Source organism: Myotis daubentonii, chromosome 15 (assembly GCF_963259705.1).
Source record: "Myotis daubentonii chromosome 15, mMyoDau2.1, whole genome shotgun sequence".
Lineage (NCBI taxonomy): Eukaryota > Metazoa > Chordata > Mammalia > Chiroptera > Vespertilionidae > Myotis > Myotis daubentonii.
In genome coordinates, this window is record NC_081854.1 from 29,809,838 (window position 1) to 29,827,745 (window position 17,908).

General features: G+C 58.1%; 1 protein-coding gene across 5 annotated transcripts in view; it reads right to left on the bottom strand.

Moving 5' to 3' along the window:
* The window catches only part of ZFPM1 (zinc finger protein, FOG family member 1), a 72,455-nt gene extending 63,718 nt beyond the window's left edge, over window positions 1-8,737 (bottom strand). For 2 of the 5 annotated variants that reach the window (XM_059667095.1, XM_059667092.1), the window contains exon 1: window positions 8,342-8,736. In XM_059667095.1, the coding sequence (XP_059523078.1) occupies window positions 8,342-8,381 (40 nt within the window). In that variant the 5' untranslated portion in view covers window positions 8,382-8,736. Of the gene's footprint in view, window positions 1-8,341 lie in introns of all 5 variants that reach the window. The other 3 variants (XM_059667093.1, XM_059667091.1, XM_059667096.1) reach the window with 2 other exon arrangements.
* Between the last annotated feature and the right edge of the window lie 9,171 nt (window positions 8,738-17,908).

Sequence of the window (17,908 nt, forward strand, 5' to 3'; positions counted from 1 at the left end):
GAAACTAAGGCTCATAGAGGCTCAATGACTTGCACAAGGCCCAGGTACTTTCAGAGCTCAGCCCGCTGTGCCCATCTTGCAGAAGTGGAGACAGGCTCAGGAAGGCAAAGTAATTGCTTCATACCCACAGAGTCCAAGAGCCTCGACCCCAGGATTCTACCTGTCTGTGGCAGTAATACCCATGTTCAGAGACCCCCTTGTGGTCTACCCTCCTGGCCAGGAAGCAACACACCTGCCAGTTCTTGGGGGACTGGAACGTAGGCACCCAGCCTGGGAGCTGGGGCAGGGCTCACACAGACTACTCCATCCATCCCATCTCCATATCACTGATGTGCTGTGTCACTCAGGTGCAGCCGCCCACACTCTCTGATCCTTCATTTCTTTGTGTGCAAAATAGGTTGGGAACCCTAATCTGAGTGTGTTTCGGGAGAACCACAACAGAGGATGCCTGCAAAGTGCTTAGCAGGTAGGTGATTTCAGACACTGGCTGGCTGACTGGGTCTTTGTCCCCATTCTAGCTGCTGGACTGAAGGAACCAGGAGCAGCTGTGGTGGGCTCTGACCAGGCCTGGGCTCACAGAAACTGCACACCAGCAGCCCACCACCTTTTTACAGGTGGGGAAAACAAAATTCCGAGAGTCCACAGCCTTTCGGCTCAGGGAGGGCAGAATGGAGGGACAGGAGGCCAAGGGGAGGGCCTGCTTATCTGCCTTACCAGGCTCTGGCCCAAGGTCAGCTACCACATTCCTGTCCCAGCGGGGCCACTGCCTTCTCCCAAACATGGGGCCATGAGGAAGGGGAAGGAGTGGGGGCGGGGGGGGGGGGGGGGGCCTCAGGAGGATACAGAACACTGGGGCAGATGGCCTGGAGGGCTGAGCAGGCACTGCCCAGATAAACCTCTGCCCACCTCTATATCACAGACCCACACATGTTACAGTCTCCCAGGGCCTCAGTTTTCTCACCTGTAAAATGAGTCAACCAATGATGATGAACATAATAGCAGGTACGATCCCTGTGCAGGAAAGGACTGAGAGGGCTTGAGTATGGGGCCAACCCAGCCCAGGGTGTGGCATAGTCAGGGCACCATTGCCCACAAGTCCTTCCATTTTCAAAAATAAACACCCAAAGGAGAGAAAGGCAGAAGTTAGGGCCCTTGGGGTATCTGGCAAAATATCAGTAATATAGCCAGCAGCTCTCAGGGCCCCAGTGTCCACCCAGGACACAACCCCAGGTAGGCACCTTACAGTTTGCACCTGGGATTTCATGGACCCCTCATGAAGGCCCCAGGAAGAATCTGCTCTTATTAAGCTCTTCCTCCAAAAGTAGAAACTGAGGCATGAGAGAAGCCACTTGCCCCAGGGTCACAATGAGGCCAGGACTCAAGGCTGAGCAGTGGCCCCCACTACAGTGGTCTCCCACTCTGGAGATGAGGGCTGGCCTGCAGCCCACAGCCCTTAGAGGGTGGCCCGGGCCTGGAACTCAGAGCCCTGGCTCCCTGATGTGGAAGATGGAGGTAAGGATGGAATCCAGGGGCCCCCAAGAAAAGAGTCTCTGTCCTTAGCCCACCTGGTGGTCCCAAATAGCAACATGTTACTCAGCAGCAAAGCTTAGGTCGCTACCCAATCTGGGACCTCAGGTGTGTTCCAACTGTTGCTACTGTGTCCCAGCCATTTTGAGCTCTCAGCATAGCCCCTGGAGCAGGCACGGTGTTACACACATTCTACACATGAAAGAACAAGGGCTGAGGATGAAGGAGACACTCGCCAACATGCTCAGCCAGGAAGCTGTGTGTTGAGATGAAAGGCTGGGACCCAGGCCTCCTTCAGAACCTGACCATCTCCCTTTTTCCTTCTTGCCCCAAGTCAGAATTCAAGTCCTGAACTCTTGTGGCCTCATGTCCTCATCTGAAAACTAGGGCATTGAACTGGGATGTGCCCATTGAACCAATGGGCAAACTGAAGCAGAGAGGGAGCACCACACCGATGCTGCCTGGTTCCCTGACAGCAACCACTAAGTCTGCCTCCCTGCAGAGATCCCCCCTCCTCCTGGCCCCGCTCTCCCAGGCCCACTGCTTTCTCCTGGCCCAGGCAATGGCTGGCTGGGAACGCTTGGTAAGCCCACCTTCCTCTTTAGGCCTCTAGTTCCCACTGCATCTGTGAAATGCGCACAGGGACACAGGAGACTCTCACTTGGCCGCCTGGCCCTGCGGCCTCTCAACTCTGGGATGGCTTGGCCTAGGCCCATCCGCAGTCCAGGTAGGGAGGCGAGGAGGTGGTAGGGGGAGGCAGAGGAATGTCACTGACCACTCATCAGTACAGCCCCTCCTCTTCCCTTCTCCTCTAACAAAGAAAAGACCCCAGCCCAGAGAGGGCAAGCAATGTGCCAAGATTGCACAGCTTGGGCACTCACTTGGCAAGTCGTGGGGGAATGAGCCAGCCAGGAAGAGGGGCGGCTGGTCACCAGGGGCTGGCACAGTGAGCTCTGTGGGCCATAGGGCCAGAGAGTGCGCTGGAGATCTCCCCAGGGAGGGCCCTGTAAGTGTTTTACTCTCTGGGAGTTTGGGAAAGGGATTTCTCCATCTCACATAAGCTGGAAACTACAGATTTGACCTGAATGACCACAGAGATACTGTGGAGGACGAGGGGGAGGATGGTTCATAGCAGTTGTTTCTGATAATGTGTATTTTTCTTTGAACCTCACAGTGGTGCTCAGGGGCCAGCAATGCCATGACCCCATTTTGTAGATGAGGAAAACGGGGCTCGCATGGGGTGGGTGTTGCCCCTAGCCCCATGGCCACTAAGTGGCACAGCTGGGATCCCAGCCATGTCCATTTCATGTCATGTATCCATTAGATCATTTATCTGACAGAGTTCTGGAAGGCCCTCTTTGTGGGGACAGGACGGACCCAGTCCCTGCTGCCAGGGAGTGAGTGATCAAACAGACTAATGAGGTCTCTGCGGGAAGGGTGGGGTGTGGAGGTGAGGAATGATCTGCCTGTGAGGGGCTCTGAGTGGAGACCTGAGCAGCTGTGCAAAGGCACTGAGGCTAGAAGGGAACAAAGGGAGAGAGATAGAGAGAGAGAGAGAGAGAGAGAGAGAGAGAGAGAGAGAGAGAGAGAGAGAGAGAGAGAGAAATATCCTGAGTTTCTGGTTGTGAATAGCCCTGATGCGGGGCTCAGCCCTGATGGGAGCTGCCGCAAGTGCAGGCTCTCCTCTTCTCATAGGGCCACATGCAGAGCAGCTTGAAGGAAGCTGATCTCTTACCAGTGGGGCCACCTGCCCCCTCTGCCACAGCCAAGGACACTGCGGCCCACAGAGGGCCAGGAGATATGGAGGATGACTCCCTCTGCAGCTAGAATCCCCTTTCCCCAGGCCAATCCTGCCTGAATGGGGAATAGAAGACTAGATCCAGAGAACACACATGTGATGGTGGCCTCAGTTTCCCCCTCTGTGAAATGGGGACAGTAGCCAAGGACAGCTCCAGGAAGATCCAGCGGTATAGTGGCTGAGTGGACAGGAGCCCAGCCAGGTGCCCGAGTGTGGCTTGGCCATCCTATGTGAGGGCCCAGGCCTGGGTCTATGGGGTAGGTGATACCAATCGGCGAGGCAACAGCTGCCTCCAGGAGGAGGCCTGTCGATGGCAGATAGGCTGGCCGGGAGTATTATTCACGAGCCCGTCAAGCCCCAGGAACGTCTGGTTGGCATAGAAACAGGAGATAAGGGGTACAATTAATGGCATCGCATTCCCTCCTCCTTTCTTCCCCAACTGACCCATTTAAATTGCTGGCGGTGCTGGTGCCATGCTGGGCTCCCGGTGACCTCCGGGGAGGGGCTGGCTGGGCGGCCAGGACTCGGCCAGGCTCAGGCCCCCGGGTAGGGCTGGGTGAAGTCTCCCCGGGGACCACTCCTACACAGGAATGTCTCAGGAAGGAGGCCATGGGAGATGCAGCAAGGGCAGGGCTGGGAAAGACCCCAGAGTGTCACTGCTCCCAGGGGCCCATTCTACAGGTGTGGAGACTGAGGTCCCGAGAAGCCCAGAGACAGGTAGAGAAGAGAGAACTTCAAGAAAGCATCGTGATGTTCAGACATGCTGGTTCAGAGTGAGGGGCCAAGCTGCCTGTATTTCAATTCTCGCTCTGTCACTTTCTTGGGTGAGAAACTCAACCTCTTTGTGCTTCAGTTTCTTTAGATATAAATGGCAATACGAATAGGACCTGCTTTAAGTTAATATGTAGTGTGGCACAGAGTAAACTCTGGATTAGCTATTATTCATGTTATTATTATTATCAAATGAGCTATGTTCCCTGAGGCCCAAGAATAAAGGAAAACCAGGAACGGTCCAGAGCCCGGTGAAGTTCCACCATCAGGAGTGAAAGGCTGAGTTCTCAAGTGCACAAGAGCCCTGTTCAAGTCCAGGTTCAGGGGCAGGCACTGTGAGCAAATCCTTCCGGGTCTCTAAATCCTCTGTCCCCTTTGCTCATGATAGCTCAATCCCCATGCCCCCAGGGTGCTGGGGAGGGGGCCAAAGTCAGCTGAAAGCTGAACTTAGATGCCCGTCAACCTCTGGGCAGCAGGCACAGTCACACCTGTTTTTCAGAGGCTGTGGAAGGTAAGGTAACCTGCCAACGGTGGCTCACGTCAGGGGCAGCGAGGTTGCCCCAGATCCTTCTTTTCCAGCTTCTCTGCCATCATAGTGGGATGGTGGACATTTCAAGGGGGCCCCTGGGAGCCAGGCAGACTCCAGGTGCCTCCCACACATGCAAAGAAAGTGTGCAGGGCTCTGTGCAGATAATTGCACTTACATTCATAAAAACTCACACAGAGACCACCTCATTTCTTTTTGTGGCCTAACCCAGGCTCGCCTGGAACTGGCCCTCGCCAGAAGGCATAGCCACGGGTGGGCGTCAGGCTGCTTCGGAGAGCAGGCGGGTGACTTCGAAGCTCGGAGTAAATTAGTCATCCTGTGGCCACTAATAATTTGTTTACTCAAATTTTGAGAATGTGTGAAAAACACCATCATCTGAGATGGAGCTGGAGTAGCTGTTGGGGCTGGGATTGGTGGGGGCTGTCCAGCCAGGCAAAGCCCAGCCTCTTGTGGAAGTCTCTTCCTTGGCTGACTTTGGTTTCCACCTGGTATCTGGATCCATGGCCCCCAAGGGCTTTCCCACAGTGGCCCCTGGACAGCCCATCTGACCTGGGGGTTCATGCCTATCCCCATTTTTTTCAGAAAGGGAAACTGAGGCCCAGCCCCACCCTCCTGGCCTCATTCATTCTTGCCTCCTCACACAGGCCATCCCTTCCCTAGAATCTCGTGACTCTCGGCCCTTTATTCCCCTCAACAGCCAGGAATCATCATCCCATTTTTCAGAGTTGGAAAGTGAGGACTGTCCCTTGTCCCTGGAGCAACCCATGGCTAGCCTCTTCCTAACCCCCATTCCAGAAAGTGTCCCTGACTACCCATCTGTTCTCTACCCCTTACCTTGTCTTGACTTTCCACACTGCTTCGCCTCACCCCCTCCCATCTCTCCAATGTGGTGTGACCCAGTGCTTGCATACAGCAAGTGCTCAATAAAGACATTCTGAGTGAATCAAGACAAATGTACACAGACCTTCTCTCCTAATTTGGGGGACATGCTAAAAAAGAAACCAGCACACTGGGTCCCCCAAAACTCAGCCTGGCAATAGAAACCACCTTGGTTGTGTGTGTGTGTGTGTGTGTGTGTGTGTGTGTGTTTTCAAGTAAACTCCAAGCAGGTTACGCCTCACACTTGCCAGAAACGACACCAACCCCAACATGATTCAAGAGGAAAAACACCCTATCTCCTGCTGGAGGTGCCAACCCCACCTCTGGCTGTCTCACACCATCTAATAGAAATCAGGGGCGGGGTATCCTCCCCTGCCTTCCCCCTCCTGGCCAGCACAGTCACTTTCCTTTCATTTTGACGGACTGTACCACCCGCAGGGGGGAGAATCAACTTCTTGGCAATTAAGTGTGTTTGGGATGAAAACTCGCCCAGAGAGACCAACCCTGGCGAGGACACAGGCCCACTGCCCCTGCCCCTGCCCACGTCCAAGGCCCCCACTCGCCCAGGGGAGACACCCCCTCTCTGTTGTTGCCTTGAACCAGTGGGGCCTGGTGGCCATAGATAAGGACTCTTATCGTTCTTGGCGATCACCATCCGGCCGACTGGCCCCGGCGTTTATCGGAGCTCACATCGACCAGGGCGGGAGGAAAGCTCAGCGGGGTGGGGGAACCAGGGGTCCCGGGCCTCGCTCTGCCCGACGCTCCCCGCCAGCGCAGCCGGGCCTATCGTGTCAGCCATCTGGCCGGCCAAGGCCGCGCTCCCGCCTCGCCCTCCCCCGCTCCCACGTTTGAAGTTAATAAATGGAAGCGCCTATCGCCGCCGCCATCGGTTACTCGCCTTATCAGCGCGGCACATCTATCTCTGCGCGGAACAAAAGGCACACAGAGGCGCGGGCAGCTGCGCCCCGGCTTTGGTGAGGGAGCGGGGGACGGCAGCCCCACGAGCTCAGCCTACCCGCGGCCTGGTTGCAGGTGAGGCCAGTGTGGCGGGCGCACAGCTGCGAGGGCCGCACGCACAGCCGCGGGCAGAGGGCAGGCGGGCGGGCGCCGCCTCTTGGTGACAATCAGCGCTCGCATCTTAACGCGCCACGATCTGCCACAGGGAGGAGGCTCCCGGGGCCGCGGGCTGCAGGGAGAGTGCCCGGCCCCGCCTCCCAGGCCCGGCCCCCACCTCTGCCTGGGTCTAGGGAGCATCGAGGGTGGGCAGCGGGGGCTCACCCTTGTGCGAGCTGCAGTCCCCGTCCTTAAAGCGCACTGCCCGGCCGACCCAGCTGGCCAGGGCGCTCGCCCCGCTCTAGGCCTTATCGGCACTGGCGATCGGTTCCCAACCTGCGATCTCCCTGCCCGCGCTATCTGCATTTCTCATCACGCTGAAACACATACACATACGCACACACGAGAACAGACTGATCAGTAGCGCACAGGGGAGGAGGGGAAAAAGAAACCAGAGAACGCACGCAGATCGGGACCTGTGGGTGGTTTTAATACTTGAGTTGACTTGATAGAAGGCGACTTTCTGAAAATAGGTCCCACTTGCACATTCAGGGAGTCGGATTACGGGAATCCGGATTCCTCCTTGCGGCCCCCCCTCCACCGAACCTTGGGAGTAGACACTCCCCCAGGAGTTCGCATAATCAGCTCCGGTAGCAGTGGTCAGGCGAACAGAAGTGGCAGTGCCCACCGCCTGGGGCTGGGCAGCGGGCTGGCCCCGACTACCTGACCGTCTGTCCCGCCTGGGAGATGCGACCCCCGGAGGAAGTGCTGCGCCTCCGCCCTGGACGCCGCAGCTCCAAGTTATTATTGGCGTGGGGCGGGGAGCCGCGCTTCCTGTGCACTAGCTCTGTTGCTCCTCCCGCAGCCGCGTGGCCCCCGAGAGTGCGGGGCGCTCTGACCGCTGGGGCATCGGCAGCGTGAACTCAGTGGCCACCTAGACCCCCGGGGAGTGGCCCGCAGGCCGGATGGGAGAGAAACTTGGACGCGCACAGGGGCGACCCTGGCCCAGGGGGAGCCTCTGCTTTGACTTGGAGGGGTGGTGGGTGTTCCCGCAGGCATCCGAGCGCACCTTCTGCTGCCGGTGCGGCCTTGACCGGGCCGGACCTCCAAGAGGCTGTCTCCAGGCATGGAAGGCTGGAGTTTGATACCAGGGCTACAGGACACAGGGGTCTGAGTGGCTGCACGCCCCCGCCCCACCCCCGCAAGCCACGTGGCTCTTTGGCCAGCGGGAGTGGCAGTGGGCGCCAGCGGGTCTCCGCCACTTGACCATGAATTTCCACGCGGCCTCGGGTGTCCCCTCTTCCTCCCAGGTCTCTCTTTCTCCCTCTAGATACAAAGCCTGGGAGAGTCAACCGCGCGAGATAAGATCACAATTTCAGCCCGTCCCGACAGAGCGATCTTATCAGGATGGGACTTGCAGAATGGAATATTTTAAACTTTATCTGAGCCCAGATCGGGGCCTCCTTATCGCCGCACCATCTCGAGGATGTGGGGGAGGGGTCCGCCACGAGGTGGGCGCGCCCCCAGCCACTTGGATCCCGGCTGTTTTGGCGGACACCCCTCCCGGCCGGACCCCCGGTGCCGAGGCGAGACGCGGGGGCCCAGCCCGCCGCGGAGATTAGATTACGGCGCGCTTGGCACAGAGCGCGGGGGGCGCGGCGCGGGGTGAAGGTCGCCGGCGGAGCGGGCAGAGCAGAGCGGGCGGGGGGCGGACGGGGGATGGCGGGGGTCGGGGATGGCGGGCGGGCGGGCAAAGTTTGACTCACGCTTAATCTGCCGGGGATTGCTCTGTTTCCTTCTGGACATGTCTCCGGCGCCGCGTGCCCTCCCGGCGGCCGCCTCTAGCCCCTGGCGGGCGGCGGCGGGCGGCGGGGGCGCAGCGGAGCCACGGGACGGCTCATGCCCTCGGCCCCCGCGCTCCACAGCCGCCCCGGCCCGCGCCCCCAGCCCGCCGCGGCTGGCTCGGAGCCGCTGCGGAAACCGGAGGCTCGGCCCCGGCGCTGCAAGCGCGCGGACCGCCTGGGCGGCGGGCGGCGGGCTGCTGCCGGTCCTCGGCTCCCGCGCAGACGCCGCCGCCGCCGCCACTCAGCTTTTCTCAATGGAACCTGCGGGCAGCACACAGCGAACCGGGAGGCCAGGACCCGGGCGCTCGGGGAGGGCGGGCCGGGAGGGGCGGGACCTGCTGGTCACTGGCGCCGCGCCTCCGGCCCCGCCCCCAGCGCCGAGGGCCCGCCCAGGCCTGCATAGAGTTGGCCCCGCCCCTCCCTCAGCGCCGCGGCCCCGCCCAGAGGCTCCGGCCCCGCCCACAGGCCCCGCCCACAGCGCTGTGTAGACCTCTGCCCTCGACTCCTCCTTCGGCCTGAAGCTTTGTCCTCAGGCCTCTCTGGGACTCCGCGACTTATTCCGTCTCGCCGCGCCGCGGCACTGCAACCGGTGTGCTCTGGGCCTCTCTGGACCCGCCGCTCAGCGCTAGCCCTACCCCAAAGCCTGACTGCACCAGGTTTGACCCCTAGACGCTAAGGCCCCGCCCCGCCCCCGCCCCCGCCCCAGCGGTCTGGCTCCGCCCCGACCTCCCATAGCCCCGCCCCCTACTCTGTAACTCCGCCCTCAGGCCCTCCGTTCTGCGCGCTCCCAAGCCTGCGGGAAGCTCAATGCCCTGACACCTCACATTTGTCTTGGGTCCGATTTGAGGTGTGGAGCCGGCTCTGGCTGGTGAGGGCTTTCCTCCGAGTCTCCGGTGGAAGTGATATCCCCAGGATCCGCCACCCCAGTGGCCGGAACCCCCAAATGGAAAGCTGGGACCTCGGGTCTTCCTCCCTCGGACTGAGATCTGGCAGGAAATCTTGGAGGTTGCGGAAGCTAGGGGCCTGTCCCTGCCCCTCTCCTAGCGGTCGCGGGTGTCACCCCTCCGGAGCCTCTCCTCTGCGGGGCGTCCTGCTGGAGGCCCAGGAAGCCGGCCCCTCAGCCAGTTGAGCGAATCCCCACGCCCCTCCCGCCTGGGCAGTCGGAAAGGAGCGAGGGTCCCAGGGTCAGTACTGTCTGTTCCAATCCTGGAAATAGAGATGACCCTCTTGTCCTTTGGGATATGTTTATGGGATCCCAGAGGCCCTCATTTCCAGTGAGCCTTGCTCAAGGTCACACAGCATTAGGGTTGCCCAACAGGAGCACAACTGTATTCTTTTTTTTTAATGTTCTTGCCCTGAATTAGGTGCCTGCTCCCTGTCCCCCATAGTCACAAGAAATAGGGAGTTAGTAGGGCCCCAGAGCTACCAGGAAGACCTTTTCTAGTGGCAGATAATCGTCACCACTGTCACATGCAGAGGCTGGCTAAATGCTGAGCCCCCTGCCTGTGAGACCCCCACACCATTCTGACTCCTGTTACCTTTGCCCCCACTCCATGGATAAGGAGAAGGGTTATCCCTGGAGCCTGGGCACTCTCCCCTGCCCTGCCACTACTCTCAGGGGGTCTCTGGGCAGTATAGAGTGGCAGGCAGGGCAGGAGGCTGAGGTCCACCCTGGGACCACCCACTGCCACTGGACAGACAGAAACACTAAGACTAGGAGGCCAAGAGACTTGCCCAGGGTCACACAGCTTCCTACCCAGAGCCAGTGGGTATTGCCTTCCTACAGCTGACTGGTGCTGTACCCCCTCACTGGGGAGCTCAGGGTCCATGGCAGACTGGTTTGCTCAGCCCAAGGCTCCCATAGTGTTTGTCAACTGAATGAGGCACCCCACCTATCTGTGCTTCCCTTTGGGCTTTACTGCCTTCTAAAGGTGGGGATTTGGGAGTCAGAGGGATTCCTGGGGGAGGTGGCCATGGGTTGTGTCTGGGACTCCATGCACACCCAGGTTGGTGCTGTTGAAATGGCTAGAGATCTTGAGGGTCAGCAGGAGAAAGAGCCATGATCCATTAGTGATATCTGTCTTGGGTGCAGGATGAGAAGATAGGCATCACTTTGGCCACTTCTTTGCCCATAAACTGTGGCCCCAAGAGGAGAAACACATCCAAATCACCCAGAGACTTAGGAACAGAGGCAGGCGAGAAACAGAACCCGCTGACCAGGACCAGCTACATCATTTTTGAGGCCCTGTGCAAAATGAAAATGTGGGGCCCCTTGTTCAAAAATTAAGAATTTCAGGGCAGCAACAGCAGGGTGTGAAACCAAGTGCAGGACCTTCCCAAGGCCTGCAGGCCCCATGTACCTGCCCAGGTCACAGGCCCATGAAGTGCCATAACAGCCCAGACCCAGGTGAGAGCTGTTTCTGGAGCACTTTCCTTCTATGCTTGTTCTCTCCACCTGCCCAGCGGGGGCTGTCTTTACCCCATTATACAGGGGAGGAAACTGCCTCGCTGGTGATCAGTGGGGATGCCATAGGACCTTGAACACACTACTATGCCCTCAGAGGAGGTCTGTTGATAATGGAGCTAAATTGAGGAAAGAAGAGCAACAAGTGCTGTTGAAAGGAAGGCCTTGGTGAGTCCAGAGTGGGAGCAATTGCCTCTGCCTGGGGAAGTCAGGGAAGGCTGTCTGGAGGAGGAGCAGGGTGCAGGGCTGCTGAAGGTGTCTCACCTGGCCACCTCCACCCCCATGGGCTGCCCATTGTGAACCCTAATTTCCACCTGTCCCTGTGTGACTGTGAAGAGTGCCAGGATTCACATCCAAAAGTCATTAGTGGAGTAAACAGAATTGCATTCAGTCTCAATGGCGGGGCTGTCAACACTTGCTGTGGAGTTGGGAGGGGCTTTGCATGGAGTTGGGCTGCCTTGACCAAGGCCTGGCTGTTCCCCTGCTCACTGGATTCCAAGGCTAATAGCAGGCTCCCTGGAGGCTTCCCAGGAGGTTCCAAGGGTGTCTGGTCCCAGGAAAGGCTCCTGAGCATAGCTCTGTCCTAGACGCCCACTCTAGGGGGTGATGTCATGGTCCATCACCAGCATTTTCTAAGCTGGGCTGGTTCATATTCTTTCACGAAGTCTTTGTGCAACCCTCTGCTGGTTACAGCCATTAGAGTCCCCAGGCAGAAAGTGGTAAAGCTGGGCCTGGGACACAGTGCTCAAGGCTCTTGTGGTAGTGACGAACGCACTAAGGCTCAGAGTGGTCCTCCAGCTCAGAAGTGGCAGTTTCCTGTAACCCCAGGCAGATTAAGTCCAGAGCCCCTACTCTTAACCCAGGCTTGGGAGCATGGAAAACTGTCTTTGCCTTTTTAGAGGGCATGACCTGAGCAAGTCCTTCACCAATCCAGTCCTTGGTTTCCCAGGTTGGCCCCTGACCTCTCAGGGCTCCTCTTGATGACATTGTGGTTCTGGGCTCATGTCTGGTCTAGCTCTGCCCTCTGAACTGTGGGCATGCTCTGTGCTGCCCTGCCCAGAGGAGGGTGGCCCATGGCTGGGCAGTTGCTATGGGTGGGGGAAGGAGCAAATTGTGGCATCTCCTGCAGGCCAGGCCTTGCACTGATTGTTGGGCTATGACCAAGGAAGCCACAGAATGTTTTATAAACGTAAGATGGACATCTACACTAATAAAAGACAAAGATGCTAATTGACTGTACCTTTGCTATGCCCTAAGCCATGCCCACCAGCCAATCAGAGCAACTATATGCAAATTTACCTAACCAAGATGGCAGCTGGCAGCCACTGAGCTGGAGCAAGCAGGAGGCTTGGTTGCCCGGGGGATGGAGGAACCCAAGCTTCCCACCTGCCCTGAGCCAGCTGTGGCCTCTGCTCATGGCAACAAAGTTTCAATTATAGAAGACAAATAAATCCCAGATACCTGCTTCCAGCCAGCCTCCACTGGGAGCTTGGGTGGCTGGGGGTTGTGGCCAGCTTGCAAACAGCCATCAGCCCCTCACCCAGGCTGGCCACACCCTCATGGGGTGAGGGTTCCCGCTGGGAGGCTTGGCCAGCCAGCAAACAGCCAGCCCCTCATCCAGACTGGCCAGGCACCCCAGTGGGGAGCCCCACCTTGAAGGGGCTGTGGCCAGCCTGAAGATGGCCCTCAGCCCTTCACCCAGACTGGCCAGGCACCACAGCAGGACCCCCACACTGAAGGGGCTGTGGCCAGCCTGCAAACAGCCATCAGCCCCTCACCCAGGCTGGTCAGGCACCCCAGCGGGGACCCCCACCATGAAGAAGCTGTGGCCAGCCTGCAAACAGCCATCAGCCCCTCACCCAGGCTGGTCAGGCACCCCAGCGGGGACCCCCACCATGAAGAAGCTGTGGCCAGCCTGCAAACAGCCATCAGCCCCTCACCAGGCTGGCCAGGCACCCCAGCGGGGACCCCCACCCTGAAGGAGCTGTGGCCAGCCTGCAAACAGCCATCAGCCCCTCACCCAGGCTGGCCAGGCACTCCTATATAATAAAAGGGTAATATGCAAATTGACCCTAACAGCAGAATGGCTGGGAATGACTGGTCACTATGACACACACTGACCACCAGGGGGCAGGTGCTCAATGCAGGAGCTGCCCCCTGGTGGTCATTGCGCTTCCACAGGGGGAGCTCTGCTCAGCCACAAGCCAGGCGGATGGCTGCCAATACAGCGGTGGTGGTGGGAGCCTCTCCCGCCTCCTCAGCAGTGCTAAGGATGTCTGACTGCAGCTTAGGTCTGTTCCCCGCTGGCAAGTGGACATCCCCCGAGGGCTCCCAGGTTGCCAGAGGGATGTCTGACTGCCAGCTTAGGCCCAATTCCCCAGGGAGCGGGCCTAAGCCAGCAGGTGGTCATCCCCCGAGGGGTCCCAGACTGCGAGAGGGCACAGGCCTGGCTGAAGGACCCCCCGCGTGCACAAATTTTTGTGCACTGGGCCTCTAGTTGAAGAATAAAGAGGATGCTCAAAAAAGAGTGATGGGAGAAGAGTATTCTCAGCTGAGAGAAGACTAGGTGCAAAGGCAGGGAGGGCTGAGAGTGGGGTCTCAAATGAATCAGGCTGCAGCAGACTATGGCACAGAGCACGTCCCAAGGCCAGGCTAGATGAAGGGTCTCAGGACATCAGGCCCACGAAGAGCCCTCCCTCTTTCTGCTTCACTGTCCCTCCAATGTTTGTGACTTCACCTTATAGCTCCAAAATGCCCCCTGGCACATCACCACCACCCCATTGTGCTCAAAGCCTCCCTCAGTCACCACCCTAACCACTGTCTCCACCCCACTGGTCCCCCACAGCCACTCCTGACCCCGCTGCTAGTGATAACCTCTGCCCTGGTTTGCCCTGCTCTTACCCTCTTTTCTGAACCTCCTAGTACTAACGTCCAGGTGTCCTGCTGGCTGGGCCTTTGCGAAAGCTGGCCCTGCTGCCACATGCACCCTTCTCTCCCACTGCCTGGCACTTCCCTCCCACTTCCCTTACTCGGGGAAGCCCCTGACTGCTCCCAGACAAGACTCGGCCTTTCCTCTCTGCTCCAGCTTGTGGGGACCAGAGGCCTCTTCCGCAGCACTCAGTGCTCTGTCATCTTACACTAGCAGCCATGAGAGTAGTGTCAAGGAGGGTTCCTCGGTGCCAGGCCCTGTGCTGAGCACTAATACAGATCAATGCACTGTCTGCTTATAATGGCTCTTTGAAAGACTGTTAGAATTTCCATTTGCCAGACGAGTAAACTGAGGCTCAGAGAAGTGAAGTCGCTTGCCCAGGGCCACACAGCAGGTAAGTGGATTCTCCCTAGGAAATCCACACCCTCTGTTCCAGAATGAACACTGGTTGCTGCGTTAGAGGGAAAGGGGACCGTCTGTCCCAGGCCTTGCTCCCCGCTTCTCCCCCCCTCGGAGCTGTAGGTCAGCGCAAGGCCACTGGGTAGCTGCATCAGGGGCCCATCCTGACATTCATCAACACTGGCTCTGTGAAGGGTTTAATTAACTTCCGGTTTCAATGGGGGGATAATGAGTTTTAAGAACCATGTGACTCTGTAAGGAGGTCAAAAGGCAGCAAGGATGTCAAAATAAATTAAGTTAGGAATCAGGAGGCTGCCTGCAAAAGGGGCAGAGAAGGAGTTGGCCTAAAGACAACTAGATGCTGTCTGTGCGCCCCCAGGCTGGTGGGAGCAGGTGGGGGTTGCTGCCTTGGCTGCCCCCATTGTGGGTGGGTGGCTCTGGCTTGGAGACTGGGCTCAGGCAGTTCTGCCTGCAGTGTGGAGTCCATCTGAGGGACAGTAGAGAGAGTCATCCTGGGAGCACGCCAGATAAGCCCTTCTCCTGGGCATGGTGGTCCTCTATAAAGCTAGCATCTCTCACAAGCCACCCCCTCTGATATCCTTGGACACAAAGGCTGTTGCCTGGAGACCGTCCTAGGTCCTTGGGTGTTAGCTAGAGCCATGGTTTCATGCAGCTGCCCAAGTGTGGCCCATTGACCCCAGGAGGCAAGGCAGTACCGGGAGCAAGTGTTATCTGGAAGGAAGTATTATCTGGACATTTCCCAGCTCTGAGAGCTGGGGTTACATGGTTATATCACCAGATAGGAAATGCACACTTACCCACAGGAAAACTTCCTTTCTTTCTTTCTCTTTCTTTCCCCCTTCTGCCCTCGCCGCCCCCTCCCTTCTCCCCTCCCCCCTCTCCCCTCTCCTGTCCTGTTCCCTCCTCTCCTCTGCTCCCACCCCTTGGCTCTGCTTCCTTCCTTTCTCCCTCATCCCTTCCTCACTTCTTCCCACCTACAAACATGTACTGAGCTCCTACTCTAGTCACTAAAGGTAAAACCATGACCACACACAAGAGCCTAGCAGCAGGAGGCCAAGAGCCACAATTGAGGACTGGGCCCTGGGGCACACCAAAAGGTCGAACATGCTATATTAGCAGGGTGGGGGTCTGCAGGGGCACTGGGGGTGCAGTTGCCACCTTAAACAGGAGAGGCTACAGATAGGAGGTGTCATTTGAGTACAGACCTGAAGGAAGAGCCAGGTGCATGCTGGGGGGAGCGGAGGGCAGAGGAGTGAGACCCACCAGTCTAGCCACAACACTTAAGCCTAAGAGAGAGTCTCCAAGGGTTTTGGTAGTTGTGGCAATTTAATGAGTGGGTAAACTGAGGTGCGGAAAGTGATGAGCCTAAGGTCTGCTGTCTCCCAGCCCAGAGCCTGGCCTGTGGCTGAACACACCCGTCTCCTTCCTGGGCCCCAGGCACGGTTCTGGGGGTCTCTCGGCAGGGCAGGCAAAGGTGCAGTTTGTTTAGGTCCAGCTAAACCTTGGCCCTTGGGAGGCCCAGTCCTGTCTCCTCTCTGCCTGGGGGCTCTGGGGAGGAGGCCTGTGGCCTTGAGCTGCAGCCTACAAGGCCATACCAGCCAGTCAGTGAGGTAGACAGTGTCCTGTGGGAAAGAGGCCATGGCCTTGGGCGCCCAGGCCCAGAGTGGGCGGAAAAGAGAGATGGCCCCGAGGGGCTCAGTGTGGCTGCTTGGGGCCACCATTCCCACAGCAGCAGGACCTCGGGCCTTGCGGTCAGGCTTCTGCAAGAATTGTGCGGCCCAACCGCTGGACCGGCATAGAAACGGGAGTCATGTGGTCTCAGGGCTGGATTTTCAGACCCCACGTGCAGCACATTCATGGGTGACATAGGAAGGACAAATGAGTCTCCAAGTCGTATCCCCTCATCGGGGGCTCTTCAAGGAGTCCTGACAATGGCCACTCCGGAGTGCTAAGGATTCGCCCCTTCCCTGGTGGATGTCTGCTTCTCTGAGGCCAGCCCTGTGGGATCCTTCCCACTGGATTCTTCCCACTGTGTGCACACGGCCATCTACACACCTTCTCAGGACACTGGACTCTATGGCCTTTGTGGCTCAGAAGCTGAGGTAAGCCCACTGTAAGTAGCACTCTAGTCAGTTCCCCGGGCAGATGTGCCTTGCAAAGTTCCCCCTTTATGGTGTCTGGGGGGGATACAGGCTGGCCTGCCACTCCACCACTAGCTGCTCTCCCTCTGGCTGCCTTGACCACCCCCGTCCAGGCAACCCCTGCTCTTTTTCTCTCCCAGCCTCTCCCCTCCACCTGTGCCTCCTCACTTGCTCACAAGCACCATCTTTTTTCCTGCTTGTCTCTGAGCTGGTGGGGCACAGAGCTTATTGGGGTCAGGTTTTGGGACTGATTGGAGTCAACAACGCAGACATTTATGTTACTTTCTACTAGCACACCCCCTGCCTACCCCTGCCTGCCTCAGGGCAAGCCCCTGGAGGAACCCTGTAGACTTCCTAGATGGTGAACTAGGGCAGAAGCAGCAGCACTGCCTGAGGACATTCAGGGGTGAGGGGGGGTGGGCGGGGGGCACTATGCCATTTTCTCAGCTGTAGGATGGCCAGGCACTTCCTCAGGTCCTCAGGGAGCAGTGGCCCTGCTCCTGCCCAAACCCTCGCCCATCCTCATCCAGCCCACTCCATGGCTCAAACAGCCACTCTGGGGTGCCTGCCTGGGGGCCTCTCAAGGGCCAGGTCCTCCTAGACCAGGGGTGGGCAAACTTTTTGACTCGAGGGCCACAATGGGTTCTTAAACTGGACCAGAGAGCCGGAACAAAAGCATGGATGGAGTGTTTGTGTGAACTAATATAAATTCAAAGTAAACATCATTACATAAAAGGGTATGGTCTTTTTTTTTTTTTAGTTTTATTAATTTCAAATGGACCGGATCCGGCCCACGGGCCATAGTTTGCCCACGGCTGTCCTAGACGTACCCACCATCACTCATGTCTCAGTGTGTCTGGGCAAGCCCCATGTTTGCTGGTGTGGGGCTGCATGCCATGCCGGCTTGTGTAAGGCTGTGGAGGGGTGCACACATATGTGCAGTAAGCTTGGGTTTCTGAACCTTTTGGTCAGGTGGAAGGCGGGTGGGGCTATGGCATGTGTCTGTCGTGTTTGCATGTGAAAAGTGGTGGGTGACTCTAGGCCTAGAGTCCAGCTGCCAGTGGCCTAGGTGCCCAGCCTAGCTGGACAAATGCTGCCACCTGCTGGCCAGCTGGGCATGTGCACGCTGGGGGCTCTGGCTGCAGGAGGGGGTTACCGCCACAGGAGTGGGGTGTCTTGTTCACCCCAGTCCCTGAGCAGACTGGAGCCATGATGGGTTCCCAAATATTGTGGGGACCAGCACCCCAAGGGCATGTGACATCACAGAGTGCTCACCCACCCCAGAGCATCTGACTGAAAATTGGGCAGAGCCTGGAATGTCCACCATGTTCCCAGTGATACAGATGCTGCTGGCCCCAGGCCTTGCCAGACGTATGGTAAATGGGGGCACCCAGGAATGCGAGTACCCAGTCTTGCAAACCCGCTGGACCTCATGGGTCTCCATGCCGAGTCCCCAGACAGCCTTTCTCAAACGTGGCTCAAACTCACACACCCCAACACCACCTGTCTCCGTTGTGCAGCAGTCAGGGCTCTTC